General features: G+C 31.3%; 1 protein-coding gene across 3 annotated transcripts in view; it reads right to left on the reverse strand.

Annotated features, from left to right (window-relative positions):
• LOC134712174 (RNA polymerase II-associated protein 1-like) overlaps positions 1–16,665 on the reverse strand; it is a 34,430-nt gene that overhangs the window by 9,498 nt on the left and 8,267 nt on the right. For all 3 annotated transcript variants that reach the window (XM_063573439.1, XM_063573440.1, XM_063573441.1), the window contains exons 9-22: positions 16,269–16,384; positions 15,910–16,011; positions 15,050–15,319; positions 14,319–14,477; positions 13,629–13,766; positions 12,808–12,877; positions 12,292–12,395; positions 11,760–11,818; positions 11,181–11,282; positions 8,085–8,255; positions 7,503–7,650; positions 6,678–6,749; positions 5,855–5,964; positions 51–249 (exon numbers count right to left, since the gene is read on the reverse strand). In XM_063573439.1, coding sequence (XP_063429509.1) covers positions 51–249; positions 5,855–5,964; positions 6,678–6,749; positions 7,503–7,650; positions 8,085–8,255; positions 11,181–11,282; positions 11,760–11,818; positions 12,292–12,395; positions 12,808–12,877; positions 13,629–13,766; positions 14,319–14,477; positions 15,050–15,319; positions 15,910–16,011; positions 16,269–16,384 — 1,820 coding nt within the window. The remainder of the gene's footprint in view (positions 1–50; positions 250–5,854; positions 5,965–6,677; positions 6,750–7,502; positions 7,651–8,084; positions 8,256–11,180; positions 11,283–11,759; positions 11,819–12,291; positions 12,396–12,807; positions 12,878–13,628; positions 13,767–14,318; positions 14,478–15,049; positions 15,320–15,909; positions 16,012–16,268; positions 16,385–16,665) is intronic.

Genomic DNA, 16,665 nt, shown 5'->3' on the forward strand with positions numbered 1-16,665 from the left:
ATCTTACGGTATATAATACTAATACTTTTTATATTATATTATTAACTAACTTTATCCTGAAGTCCTTTATGAATATGGCACAATGTATGAATCTGATTTAATAAAGCTGTTACAAATCCACATGGACTTCCTTTGTGGAGTACCGGTAGTATTGTATCCTCCTTCAGTGAGGAACACCCCAGAGATGGTAAACTCTGGATACACTCTCTTCTTTTTTCAGCTGGAGGATTTAATATGTTGGAAAATTGACTGTAAGTAAAAAAAATAAAGCTATTTATGTCATTACAGCACATTTCAGTCAGTATGTAGCTAATGGTAATATGTGACCCGCCATGACATTTGCAGGCTTATGGAGGTAGAACGTCATTGTTAGAAAAATTATAAACATGATAAATATCGAGATTCAATGAAATACGTATGTGTGAAGAAAAGATAAACACTTTCGTTGGCTTCTTTTTTGCGGACGCCGAACTATACATCATATATAAGTTTTGAAGAAGTTTTACTTTATCGTGTGAAGTGAAAAATATTTGAATCTACATTTTAAATTGATACAAAAAAAATCAAATTTCTGCTTTATAGATTTCCTTTCATAAATGAAATCTGAAATATATCCTTAATAAATGCACCGTATCAAATGCATATAAGAGAACACCTACTTATAAACTGTTACGCGTCGCTTACTATGTATAGAGACATGCATAATAAATCTAAATTAAACTAGAGGCTCTAAAGAGCCTGTGTCGCTCACCTTGGTCTATGTGCATATTAAACAAAGGACACAAATGGATTCATGACAAAATTGTATTTTGGTGATGGTGATGTGTTTGAAGTTCTTACTTTACTGAACGATTTTGCTTCTTACAATTATATCTATCATGAACTTTGCCCATTAGTAACAGAGAACTATATTTGGTAAAAATTTACATAAATTTACCAAATTAATGAAAATTGTTAAAAATTGACTATAAAGGGCAATAACTCCTTAAGGGGTCAATTGACCATTTAGGTCATGTTGACTTATTTGTAGATCTTACTTTGCTGAACATTATTGCTGTTTACAGTTTATCGCTATCTATAACAGTATTCAAGATAACCAAAAACGGCAAAATTTCTTTAAAAATTACCAATTGGAGGGCAGCAACCCAACAACCAGTTGTCCAATTCATCTGAAAAATTCAGGGCAGATAGATATTGACTTGATTAACAATTTAACTTCTTGTCAGATTTGCTCTAGATGCTTTGGTTTCATAGTTATAAGCCAAAAACTGCATTTTACCCCTATGTTCTATTTTTAGCCGTGGCGGCCATCTTGGTTGAATAGCCAGGTCATCGGACACATTTTTCAAACTAGATACCCCAAAGATGATTGTGGCCTAGTAGTTTCAGTGGAGATTTTGTAAAAGATTACTTAGATTTATGAAAAATGGTTAAAGATTGACTATAAAGGGCAATAACTCCTAAAGGGGTCAACTGACCATTTTGGTCATGTTGACTTATTTGTAGATCTTACTTTGCTGAACATTATTGCTGTTTACAATTTATCTCTATCTATAATAATATTCAAGATAATAACCAAAAACAGCAAAATTTCCTCAAAATTACCAATTCAGGGGCAGCAACCCAACAACCGATTGACCGATTCATCTGAAAATTTCAGGGCAGATAGTTCTTGACCTGATAAACATTTTTATCACATGTCAGATTTCCTCAAAATGCTTTGGTTTTTGAGTTATAAGCCAAAAACTGCATTTTACCCCTATGTTCTATTTTTAGCGGTGGCGGCCATCTTGGTTAGTTGACCGGGTCACGCCACACATTTTTTAAACTAGATACCCCAAAGATGATTGTGGCCAAGTTTGGATTAATTTGGCCAAGCAGTTTCAGAGGAGAAGATTTTTGTAAAAGATTACTTTAATTTACGAAAAATGGTTAAAAATTGACTATAAAGGGCAATAACTCCTAAACGGGTCAACTGACCATTTTGGTCATGTTGACTTATTTGTAGATCTTACTTTGCTGAACATTGTTGCTGTTTACAGTTTATCTCTAACTATAATAATATTCAAGATAATAACCAAAAACAGCAAAATTTCTTCAAAATTACCAATTCAGGGGCAGCAACCCAACAACCGATTGACCGATTCATCTGAAAATTTCAGGGCAGATAGATCTTGACCTGATAAACATTTTTACCCCATGTCAGATTTGCTCTAAATGCTTTGGTTTTTGAGTTATAAGCCAAAAACTGCATTTTACCCCTATGTTCTATTTTTAGCCATGGCGGCCATCTTGGTTGGTTGACCGGGTCACGCCACACATTTTTTAAACTAGATACCCCAATGATGATTGTGGCCAAGTTTGGTTTGATTTGGCCCAGTAGTTTCAGAGGAGAAGATTTTTGTAAAAGTTAACGACGACGGACGACGACGACGACGGACGACGACGGACGACGACAGACGACGACGGACGACGACGGACGACGACGGACGACGGACGCCAAGTGATGAGAAAAGCTCACTTGGCCCTTCGGGCCAGGTGAGCTAAAAAAGGAATTCTTAAAGCTTAATTTGATAAATTTTAAACTAACTTCATTTCAACAAGTTTAAATTAAATGTTCTAAAATAGAGCTACAAACAAACAAATACTGCTCTGCTCTAAAGTGTTTCTTTTATAAATGAAGTCTGAAATAAATCCATAATAAATGCACCGTATCAAATTAATATATGAGAACACCTACTTATAAACTGTTACGCGTCGCTCACTATGTATAGAGACATGCATAATAAATCTAAATTATAAAAAAAGGAATTCTTAAAGCTTACTTTGACAAATTTCAAACTAACTTCATTTCAACAAGTTTAAATTACATGTTCTAAAATAGAGCTAAGAATTGTTTGCATTGCAGTAAATTTAAGTCTTTGAAATTTTATTCAAATACGCTATTCAACATCACTAAAAGCCGATAAATACAATAATTTTGTGTTTTATAAATTAGTGGCTTCAATAAATAAAAGTCGTCATAGAACAGTCTCATTTTCATACCGGTATTCGAAATGACTCGTTTCATTGCTATTACAACAAATATGTCATAATAACATGACAGAGAGTTTTGTTTCGGAATATTTTAGATAAATATACAAAAATCAAATTTTAGACAATGTACCCAACTAAGCCTGGAAATGGCTAGTCACATATAGTTAACGGCGATTTTCTCACAATGACGTTTTACCTCCATAAGCCTGGATATGTCGTGGCTGGTCACATATCTTTGGTTAGCTTGCTTGTTAGCTGAACCGTGAAGTCATTTTTAGGTAAGATAAACTTCCCTCCTTTAATAGTAGACTAGCCCAACAGATAAAAAATCTATCTCTCTGTAGGACTAAGCTACTTTAAAAGGAGGGAAGTTTACCTTACCTTACAATGACTTCACGGTTCAGCTAACAAGCAAGCTAACCAAAGATATTACCATTAGCTACATACTGACTGAAATGTGCTGTAAAAATAATTTAAAGTTAGGGTTTTTAGTCATGTACAGTCAGCACATTTTAACCCAAATTATATAGTTGGTACAAGGGGTGCCGATTATACACAACTGAAGATGGTTTTCGATTTTTAATATTGTCTAAAGATCAGTTTTTCTTTATTAATGCAGATTGCAGACATTCACTATATTTTTTTCATTTATTTCTATTTTTTTTAATATATATATATATATATATATATACGAGTCTAAATTGAAAACTACGTTCAAACCTATGACTGCGTTGGATAAAAACCGCAGTTTTTATACGTGTGCATGTCAAACAAATTTCGTTGTAGAAGGGTCTAAAAACAGCACAAACAACATTTTCCAAAAGACCAAAAGAGTGAAAAAGTATATTTAAACAAAACGCATTTGACTAACAGGTCGAACAACTGATGTTCTTTACCCTGCTGACTGCCATTCACGATTGCCAAATAAAATTGATCACAAGATGTAACAAAATGGATCCTAATATAAATTTAATACGTCACAGAAAGAAAAAAAATTGTTAAATTGTGGACAGGATGTTGTGCCACAAACATTCGGTGTCAATATTTCTTTAGTACACCATATCCGGATTTCGACAATAAATGTCTCTTCAGTGATGTTAGGGATCGAAACGGTATTTGGAAGGCCATATAAAAAGTACCCTCATTTTTAGAGAAAGTACACTCATTTTTAGATTAACTCTTGAATTTTAAGAGTCAATATATAGGATGAACGGATCATATAAACCGGAGGGAAAATATGATACATGCCCAAACAAAAAATATAAACGAGTCTAAATTGAAAACTACGTTCAAACCTATGACTGCGTTGGATAAAAACCGCAGTTTTTATACGTGTGCATGTCAAACAAATTTCGTTGTAGAAGGGTCTAAAAACAGCACAAACAACATTTTCCAAAAGACCAAAAGAGTGAAAAAGTATATTTAAACAAAACGCATTTGACTAACAGGTCGAACAACTGATGTTCTTTACCCTGCTGACTGCCATTCACGATTGCCAAATAAAATTGATCCCAAGATGTAACAAAATGGATCCTAATATAAATTTAATACGTCACAGAAAGAAAAAAAATTGTTAAATTGTGGACAGGATGTTGTGCCACAAACATTCGGTGTCAATATTTCTTTAGTACACCATATCCGGATTTCGACAATAAATGTCTCTTCAGTGATGTTAGGGATCGAAACGGTATTTGGAAGGCCATATAAAAAGTACCCTCATTTTTAGAGAAAGTACACTCATTTTTAGATTAACTCTTGAATTTTAAGAGTCAATATATAGGATGAACGGATCATATAAACCGGAGGGAAAATATGATACATGCCCAAACAAAAAATATAAACGAGTCTAAATTGAAAACTACGTTCAAACCTATGACTGCGTTGGATAAAAACCGCAGTTTTTATACGTGTGCATGTCAAACAAATTTCGTTGTAGAAGGGTCTAAAAATAGCACAAACAACATTTTCCAAAAGACCAAAAGAGTGAAAAAGTATATTTAAACAAAACGCATTTGACTAACAGGTCGAACAACTGATGTTCTTTACCCTGCTGACTGCCATTCACGATTGCCAAATAAAATTGATCACAAGATGTAACAAAATGGATCCTAATATAAATTTAATACGTCACAGAAAGAAAAAAAATTGTTAAATTGTGGACAGGATGTTGTGCCACAAACATTCGGTGTCAATATTTCTTTAGTACACCATATCCGGATTTCGACAATAAATGTCTCTTCAGTGATGTTAGGGATCGAAACGGTATTTGGAAGGCCATATAAAAAGTACCCTCATTTTTAGAGAAAGTACACTCATTTTTAGATTAACTCTTGAATTTTAAGAGTCAATATATAGGATGAACGGATCATATAAACCGGAGGGAAAATATGATACATGCCCAAACAAAAAATATAAACGAGTCTAAATTGAAAACTACGTTCAAACCTATGACTGCGTTGGATAAAAACCGCAGTTTTTATACGTGTGCATGTATATATATATATATATATTTCAAGATTTTAAGAGGATGTGTACTATACATGGTTGAATAAGGTATAAATAGTTTTAAGAGAAATTCAATGGTGCTTTTGCCAAAAAGTACAAAGTTTGAAATTGTGTACTATCAATCACAAAACCTTAAATTATAGTTTTTATGAGACAATTTAACTCAAAGTAGTGTAAATTATATTTAACCACCAGCCTTAATAACTAATAAAAGGAAGAAAAGTAATTAACTATTCTCTGTAATATTCTCAAATATTTTTAAAGAACACTGCAATTTATATAAATACAATACGAAATAATTCTACTATCTTACCCTAGTCTTTCAAAAATGACGCGAAAACCAATGGACTGCCAACATGGTAATAACACCTCATCACAGTAGGCTTCAATCTGCTGTAAATAGTCAACTGTGTTTGGTCCAGACTGCAAAAATGAAAATATAAATACACAAAAACTTTATTTACAAGAGGCTTCTAAATATGCTCATCTGTCAAATATTAACAGTTAAAATTTCTTTCTTTCAACTTAAATTTCTATCTATCAGTTATAGTTTTCAAGATAACAGATAAAACTGGAAATAAAGCCAATATCTTTTTAAAGGATTCATTTAATGAGTTCCTTATTTTTGTATTTTTGATGATCTTCTACAGCTGATCGTTTTTGGCGGGAGAGATCTGTTTGCGCCACAACATTTTTTCTCCAATCCTTCATTTGTGCTACCTGTTTTAAAATTACATGGTTTCATCCCCTGTCCCCACGAAATCCACGAAAATTGGTTTCCAACGAATATTAATGAATCCACAGTACGTAAAATAAACAAAATGTAAGTTACAATAAATTTTAAAATAACTTGTTAATAAACTTGAAAACCACCCCTAGCTTTAAAAGAAGAAAGACAGTTATCATACAGCACAGTATTAACTTGTTGGTTAAAAAAGACTGAATGTAATCGAGCTTGATATAATGTAAAGACACCAGTCTACAGTTAATACTATTTGTTGCCTTGATGTGTTTTGGTTGGTTTTGTCATTGTGGTGCTGATTCATTAAAATTAACCCCTCCCCTTCTTTCATTTATATTTAACCTCATATGACCAAAGATTTAGATCATACTTAATATTCATACTGAATTCTTACCTGATTTGACAATCTTGAATAATATGATGTGATAAAATTTAGGCAAACAGATGCACACTGAAGATCCAGTTTCTGAAAAAGAAAAATACACTTTCTATGTAAGCTTTTTGAAGCAACAAAATATCTAGGGTTACTAAAGCTGATAAACACCATTTAGTTCTTAATATTAGCTCATGAATATTATTCAAATAAGAATCCAAGTGTTGCTCACAGTTTCAAATTTTCAATGTTCAGTGACTTCCCAAATCTGGTTCAAATCCCTAATTTGGCATATAAGTTTGAAAATTAACATAATAATGAACATATGTACTAACCAAAACTTTATCCTGATACTGCATGGACAGACTAACAGATGGATGCACATGGTTAATTTACCAATTAAATTGGGATTTTACTTTGTTTTCAGTGACTATATGTATTCTTACGTTCTTTTGTCTTTTGTTTGTTTTCTTTTCATGATTATTTACTTTCTGTCATGTTTATATTTTGTCTACTGTCTTGTTATAAATCAGGCTTTTGGTTTTATCTTTCCAATGGTTTCACATGCAGTCATGGCATTTTGTAGCTTGTTATACATTGCAGATTTTGATCATTATTGTTGGAAATACAATTACCTATAATTATTTACATCTATATCCTTTTGTATGAAAAGGATACTTATCTCATTGGCAATCAAGCAACATGATGACATCACCATATTTTAATTACATATGTAGGAACTAGATGAAAATCTTTTCATAAGATCAAACTACATGTATAAAAAAAACTAAAACATACCACAGTAATCCCTCATTTTAACAAGTAAACAAGTTACTCAAAACTTACCTTAAATTGATAATTATCTTTGATGTAGTTTAGAATTTTAGTAAGTGACCTTGAGATAGGATGTAGGAGATCAGCAATATGACCCCAGTTGATAGTTGGCACGGCAACAATCTCAGAACTTTCAACTTCCATTGACTGGCCTTCCTGACTGAAAAAAGAAAATCAGGTCTTTTTAGAAATAGTATGAGAATGTCTGAGGCACATTTTAAATTCTAAATGAATAAGAAGAATGTTCTTTTCCTTTAAAAATTAAAATCCATCAAATTTAATTACCAGTACTTTGAGCTAATCTATACAAACACTTCTTGGAAAACCTTATGATTTTGTTTCTGTTGTACTTCACAAAATTGAAAAGTTTAAAGTACATTGTATAAACAAAAAAATCTTTTCAACAGTTATAGAATGGTATATAAAGGGAATGGGTAATAGACTACATGATGGAATACCTTTAAAATGCTGCTTCTTTTTTTTATTCTTATTTTTACTTTGGGCTTTACACATTTTCATACACTTTTTGACACACTTGTACAATGTGTAATATATAATTCATCATACACTAGTTTTAACAATGTATACATGTACCTTCTATTAAACTTTGCTTGTTGGCTTTTATTAGAACCAGCAACATGAACCACAGCCTCCAGGGCTCCAATCAGCTCTATGAAGTTATTGATCTGATAATCTGTCACAGACTCATTAGAAATGTTGTTTTCTATTATCTTTAACTTTTCTATTATAACTGGAAACATATCTCTATAAAGAAACAAAAATAATAAGGTCATAATGAAATATTGATTGGTCGTTGCTTGTTTAATGTCTAGTGACAAATTTTCTAAGTCTATACTTTTACCAGAACCTCAATTTTTCTTCTTTTTTTTTTATTATTTTGTGATTGTTTCATGGTGTTCCAACAGAAAAGAATTCAGAAAAAATTCATCAGAAACATTTTATATTGGCAAATTTCCAATGAAGTTTATTAAACTAAAGTTATTGGAAAATTTCCAATCTACATAATTTAAAAGCAGTTTAGGTGATATAAACATAAAAGCTTCATCAGCAACATTTTATATTGGCAAATTTTCAATGAATTTCATTTTACTAAAGTTATTGACAACTTTCCAATAGAATTTATTAATAATAAAGTTTTTGGCAAATTTTCAATATACATAATTGAAAAGCAGTTTAGGTGAGATATTTAAATGAGTTTCAATTACCAACCTTATACTGCTTTTAAATTTTGTTTTGTACTTAGTAATTGTCCATAAACCTGAAAACCCTGTTCCCCCCTTTTTTGCACCTTATTCCTTAACAGTTTGAGCCATAACTCCCAAATACAATTCTTACCATCCATTTGTGGTACAATGTATTCCAATATCAACAAGAGGCTGTCACAACGAGAGCAAACCGGATTTATTAACATTTATTTGTGTCCTGGCATTATCACAAGAACCATTACTGATAATTGGTGAAAGTGAACATCGTCAATTTCAAATTTGACCTCCATTTTGTCATCATTATCAACATATTAAAATTTTAAAAGCTTAGATTGAATGGTTCGTGAGTAAATGCAACAACGTGAATGGAAACACCATTTTACGATCTTTGAATAACCATAACTCCGTCATTATTAAAATTGACCTCCATTTTGTCATCAGTAACAACATATTAAAATTTGAAAAGCTTTGGTCGAACAGTTCATGCGTAAATGCACGGACACGACTAGAAACGCTATTTTACAATCTTTCAAGAACCACAACTCCTGAACGGTAAAAGTCAAAATCGTCATTATTAAACTTGACTTTTATTTTGTCATCAGTAACAACATATTAAAATTTGAAAAGCTTTGGTTGAATGGTTCATGAGAAAATGCACAGACACGACTGGAAACACAATTTTTCAATCTTTCAAAAACCATAACTCCTGAACGGTAGAAGTCAAAATCGCCATTATTGAACTTGACCTTCAGTTAGTTGTCAGTAATAACATATTTAAATTTTAAAAGCTTTGGTTGAATGGTCCATGAGTTAATGCACGGACAATATTTGATTGCCGCCCAACCGCCTGCCCGACCGCCCTCCATCCCCAAATCAATAACCGACATTTTTGTCACAAAAATCTGGTTAACAAGAATGTGTCCAAAGTACACGGATGCCCCACTTGCACTATAATTTTCCATGTTCAATGGACCATGAAATTGGGTAAAAAATCTAATGTGGCATTAAAATTAGAAAGATCATACCATAGGGAACATCTGTACTAAGTTTCAAGTTGATTGGATTTCAACATCATCAAAAACTACCTTGACCAAAAACTTTAACCTGAAACTCACACTTTCATTTTCTATATTCAGTGGACCATGAAATTGGAGTCAAAAGTCTAATTTGGCTTTAAAATTAGAAAGATCATATCAAAAAGAACATGTGTACTAAGTTTCAAGTTGATTGGACTTCAGCTTCATCAAAAACTACCTTGACCAAAAACTTTAACCTGAAGTGGGACAGACGGACGAACGGATGAACGACAGACGGACGAACAAACAGACAGACAGACAAACAGATGAACAGACCAGAAAACATAATGCCCCTCTACTATCGTAGGTGGGGCATAAAAATTAATAATCTAAATACACGGTTAGAATCGGCATATCAAAGAACCCCCATAGTTCAATTTTTTATGAAATCAAACAAAGTTTAATTTTGGACCTTTTTGGCCCCTAATTCCTAAACTGTTGGAACCAAAACTCCCAAAATCAATCCCAACGTTCCTTTTGTGGTCATAAACCTTGTGATTAAATTTCACAAATTTCTATTTACTAATAATACAGTTATTGTGTGAAAACAAAACAAAATGCTTTTTTGGGCCCTTTATTAGCCGCTAATTACTATACAGTTGGTACCTAAACTCCTGAAAATCAATCCCAACCTTCCTTTTGTGGTCATAAACCTTGTGTTAAAATTTCATAGATTTCAATTCAATTATGATAGAGTTATTGTGCAAAAACCAAGAAAAATGCTTGTTGGCCCCTTTTTTGGCCCCTTATTCTGTTGGGATCAAAACTTCCAAAATCAATCCCAACCATCCTTTTGTTGTCATAAACCTTGCGTTTAAATTTCATAGATTTCTATCAATTTTTAAATACTAAAGTTATAGTGCAAAAACCAAATGTCTTCATACGATGACAACGTCAATCAATTATACGACCTCAAAAATTTTGCGGTGGTATAAAAAGTAAACAAATGATACTAAAATCGGTATAAGCCAATTATTTTTATACATAAAGTACATTTAAGTAAATAATCATTTAAATTCATCAAAACTACCGGTATCTAAATACGCTATTGAAAATAGTTAAAGTATGTCACTAATTCAGTTTACTCCGTTCTTTTATGCCAATTTAATTTTTCGCTTATTTATAGGAACAGCAAATATTGTCCTCCACCTAGAGTGCTTTGATCCAAAAGAATTGCCGTATTTGACTTTTAGAATCGAAATAAATCATGGGGGCATGAATATATTGTAATTTTATCACGAGTTGTCCCTTTATGCCGATATCTTACCTCTTGCTAACACTCAGGGTAAAATATTTGTCCTAAAGGGCCAACCCATTGTAAAATCACGATATATTCAAGCCCCAATGAATTATTTCTTAAGTTTGTTTGAATCTTATATATTACCTACATATAAGTTTCTGTTGAGAGACCATACATAAGACAGACTTTCCACGTCCTGTAGCTCTCAGTTTGTATGTTGTAAGCTTCCAATTTGGGTAGTTGTAGAGACCTAGAATTACAGCAAAAAATAATTCTTAAATCCAGTAATGTGCATAAGAAATCTAAACATAAAATCATTGAGAGTGCCTTGCAAGCAAATCTCAGATTACCATGGTTTATGTTTATGTCATCTCTAGGCAAGGTTTTAGGACTCAAAAGGCAAAAATATAATATAGAAGGGTGTCTTTAGTTTATTGTCTTATTCTCTTCACAAGAAATTTGCAGAAGTTTATACTATATGCTTTGTTATCGCTATTTTTGTGCATTTTCCCGTACCGGCAAAAGTGAGAAAATAAATCTTGTTAAGATGATCAATGATAATCTATAAATAATTATCAAGAAAAGATCTATCTGAACACCTATTACACATTGATGAAGCCTATTATGCAAAACAAATTTTGTAGTTGCATTTTAAATTTTTTTTTCAATTAACCAGAACAATTACAATCATATTTTAAAAAAGAATGTTGTTTAAAACTGAACTTACATTGGATTTACTTCCACCATATATCTCAAAAGTCTGGCTTGAAGCTGGTTATCTGTTAACTGTAAAACATCACATTATTAAATCTAATCAGTTCAATATAGTTTTGATAGCACTCAATTCCTTCTCATTTTGATCTTGGGCTAAGTAATGATATTTTTCTTGATGGTCCTACTCCAACATTCAATTATCTGTTCTCTTGCTATAGACTTACTTCTTAACAATATCATTATCAAGCATACAAGTTCACAGATAAGCTAATGCTCTCACTTTGAATGTTCCAGAAACATTAAAATTTATTAATTAATGAAGCATCTGATTTTTTGTTTAAAAGAATGTGTTCCTAATTTTGTTACGTTCAAAACTATTCATACTCAAACAATTAGCAAGACAAAACTTTTAGAAAAATTCTAATTTTTACCCATTGTAACACAATTAGTGAAAAACATTGTTAATTCATAACCTTTTTAGAAAATAGCAGTAAAATGGATGTAAGAATTTAGATTTTAAAGAAGTTAACCAATAAAAAACAAACCAATATTGAAGCCATGTTCTGTCCTGCTTGTGCTAAACATCTCATAAGTCTCATTGCCATAGTAACTGGAATTCCATAAACATTTGATATTGGCTGCCCTGTATCTAAAAGGCAACAAATGTGTTAGGTAGTTTACAATTAAAAGAGTTAGACCAAAACTAAATCCTAAAAAATACAGATTCTTATTCAAACATTTTAAGCAATTGATAAGCAAATAATTATATTGCTTTGATGTTAAAAAATTTCAACATTACAAAGCATGATTGGTTTTTCTATGTAAGACATAATTTAAAAGACAATTAATGCAATAAGTACAGAAAAGAATGTAAAAAAATAAACATTAGTGAACCATATATGTTTTAAGTCATATAAAAAGTCAAGAATATAATAACTTTAACAGCTTTACATTTCTAAATGCCAATTTGAAATTAAATTAACTGAGCCCTATTCAATATAAAAAAACAAAACTTAACTGTTGAGAAAAGAAGATATTATTCAAACACCTATTGAGCTTACCATCAAAACTCCAACTTGTAGGTAGAAATTCTTGTAATATGACATCTAAAAGACCTGGGCACTGGAAAATCTGAAATAAAATGGAGCTCAATTATAATAGGAAATTGTTAGTTCTTTAACAGTCTATGGCCTCTTACCATTAATCATATGAGATAAGATTTGAAAATTGACATGTCAATTCTACTTCAACTGATGTTAAGAAAGAAATGATTGAGATTGCAATTTTTAACTTTTTGTATGCCTCACCTACGATATTATGCCCCACCTACAATAGTATAGGCATTATGTTTTTCTGGTCTGTGTGTTGTTCGTTCGTTCATTAGTACATTCGTCCAGCTTCAGGTTAAAGTTTTTTATGAAGTTGAAATTCAATCAACTTGAACTTAGTACACATGTTCTTATGATATGATCTTTCTAATTTTAATGCCAAATTAGATTTTTTACCCAAATTTCACGGTCCACTGAACATAGAAAATGATAGTGTGAGTGGGGCATCTGTGCACTGGGGACACATTCTTGTTTGTACTAATTCTGCAAAAGGTTTCGCAACTGCCACATATGTAGCTAACCAACTTATAATATGTTTATAAGCAGATGAAAATGCAAATGTGACACTAATATTTTTATCTTATTTTAAGTATAATATATATATACTTAAAAGCAGTATCCATAAAATGAAATATGTGGATACAACCTTATAATACAATAAATGTTTCCCTGTTGATGAATTGCTTAATATTAATGTTTATAAGAAACTGAAAGGGTATGCTGTCTCTGTCCGGAAAAAAAAGACAGAGTATGTAATTAAAGGTTTAACTTACATCATAAGCTATCTTTGATGAGTGGTGAGCTAATCTACACAGTATACTTAGTATGTTGATTACTACAGGTGCTTGTGGCTTTGTCTTTGTCAAAATATATCTCAGTCTTGGCAAGAAGTTCATCCTGGTCACCAGACACTGAAAACATTTCACATATTTTCAAAGCTTATTTAAAAAGGACAAAGTGTATGTGTTTGTGAAAAACATTACTTACTTTGTTGTGTCATATTTGATATTGAATTATTGTTTAATCCTTACAACTTTCAAAAGGTAAGTTTTTACTTTATTTTCTATAGGTATCAATTCTGTACAATTTAAGCAATCAGGCAATATGAAGTAAAAGACTTCCCAGCTATAATCTGTCTAATGTAAAATCAGATCTTAAAGGTAATGAAATGTTTCTGGTAATGATAATGAAAGGATTAGCATTTTTAATTTCACAACAGTATTTTTAGTGCAACATCAAAAAGCATCTCATAAATCATGTTATTGTTTTCTATTTTACAATATACAATAATATGTGCACTTATATTAAGTCTTTAAACATTTATATTTAGTCATTAAACACTTATATTTAGTCATTAAACACTTATATTTAGTCATTAAACATGTTCAACCACATTCTTTTTGTAAATGCTGACGATAATACCCCCATTGCCCATCCTGCAAGTGCAGACTTTTCTCATTTACCAAAACAATATCTCTTTTGAGTAGATCTGCATCTGGATCTTCTGGTGTCTCTTCCTCTTCATTCTTTACTTTTCCATTTTGTTCATCTTCATCAGACTTTGGTTGATGTGTTGGAACACAATGGCCTTGATTCCATGAGAACACCCTGTCCAGAGAGGCCTGAAAAAGAAAAGTAGTTTAAAATGTGTAGTTTTATTTAAATGTTTCTGAAAATACAAGGTAACATATCATATTTTTTTACTTTTGTGATTTTGTTTCAATCTTTAAGAAGAAGGAACTAAAAAGCATATTTATAACAAATTCAATAGTTAAGGAAGCTTGCTTGTCATGTTTTGGAATTTTGGTCAGATTTTCAGAATTCTCTGATTTTATCCATTTGAATGCCTTACCAAATTTTGCTTAGTGACCCCCTTTTTTCTTTTTATAATTCTTTTACATGTATAAAGTTAAGCTGTCTATTAAAGTCTTATAAAATTTTAATTTATTTTTAATAGTTTATGAGGACTTAAACTTGTCAATGATAAAGCTATGAAAAGTCCAGAACATTTTCCCGCCAAATTTTCAATGGCTAATATCTCGAAAACAAGCATGGTGACCTATATATTTTCTTTGCTCTTTTGATTCCTTTATTAATCCCCTATCAGTATATGCTAGTGTTTTGAAAAGTTAATTATTTTAAAACTGAGAAGCCAACACCCTTAAGTCTACCTAATTGTAAATGGAATACTCACCTCATCAGCATCACACACCAACAGGTTACACAAGGCAGACACAGCAGCTGACACAACCATTTCAACAGTGTCATCCAACGCCCATCTTAACAAAAACATAACTCCTGCATCAATCAGAGCTGGAAGGACAGGAGACTGCACTAGAGCTTCTAGCTCTCCTGATCTTACTTTGCTGATGATATTTGATAAGGTTTGCAGAGCTAATGTTCTTTGTTGGTTGTTGGTGCTCCTAGCTAGGTGGAATAATTCTTCTAAGGTGTAACCTGGCCTCTGAAAATATATGTAATTTGTAAAATAAAATAAAATTCATGACATTTGAGAATTCACTGCTAAGTTCTGTCAGACTGTTAATATAATGATATAAAATGCAATATTTATCAAATGCCCATATTTCTATGAAAATATTTGATGAAAAATATTTATCAAAAACCTTTAATTGACAATAGTATGTTTGAGTTTCTACGATTTTTATTAATCTGATTTGCAAAGAAATTTGGCAATGCAATTAATAATCTCAAATATTTTAAACATCCTTAAATAAATGTTATATGATTGTATAACTTGTTTTCACCAGCTATTTACCATCTGTAATTCATTCACTGTTATAAAGAAATTTTTGTCTGATTTTTTGCAGAGGACTACTGTCAACATCAACCGTAAGGATAACTTTAAACAGATCTTTTACTATAGAAAATCATTTTATTACTCTCCTCTTCAATGAAATTCTATACTGAATAACAATATCAGTAAGAAAATTATATTTCAAAATAACTGTAATTTAAATTTCTAAAATCATAGGAAGCAATTGATTTTTAGTTAACCAAAGTATCTTTTACGATAATAATGTAAATGTTTCTTACCTCAGGTTCTGCACCGTGATGATGAAGTCCTATGTTTACTGGAACATCAGAATCTGCAGACATCAGATTGCCATGGAAATCAAATCTTGCATGCTGCCCAGTCTAAAAAAAATTAGTATAATTGTTGCACTTTTATTGGGTTTTTTTTAAATTGAAAAATCAGTTACAAATATCTTTGTTAGAACAAGCTTGAAATAAATTTTGTATTGAATTTTTAGTGCATTTGTATATCTTATATGGTACAATTTTTGTCCTTTGCTATTTATACATAAGAGATGCCATTTAACCTTTTCATTTTAAACTCTTTATTATTGATATCTTTGTTATTCTTTCAATCATTCAAATTAATAATACTTTACCTCTTTACTGTCTGTACTTGGAGGTGGTAAGTCTTTCAACCATTCTAGTTTATCATATTCTAACTTCTCCATGTGGGCCCATTCTTTCTTTGGTTTGACAGGTAAATCCTTTTGTTCTGTGTAAGAAGACATGGCATGGTTAACAAAAGGAATAAAATCATTTGTAATCTCTGTGTTTGATGATTTTGTGAATCTGACCATCCTTCAACATTAACATTCAGGTTCATACCATAGCCAAGATGATAAAAAAAAATGTCTTATCAATTTTTACAAATGAAGTTTCATAAGCTGTCATTGAGTATATTTTAACTGAATTCCTACTTTAAAGAAGGACAAATAATTCAAAATCCCTAATTATTTATTATTCTTAATTTTTTTGTACTATGTAATGATCTTT

Source organism: Mytilus trossulus, chromosome 3 (genome assembly GCF_036588685.1).
Source record: "Mytilus trossulus isolate FHL-02 chromosome 3, PNRI_Mtr1.1.1.hap1, whole genome shotgun sequence".
Classification (NCBI taxonomy): Eukaryota; Metazoa; Mollusca; class Bivalvia; order Mytilida; family Mytilidae; genus Mytilus; species Mytilus trossulus.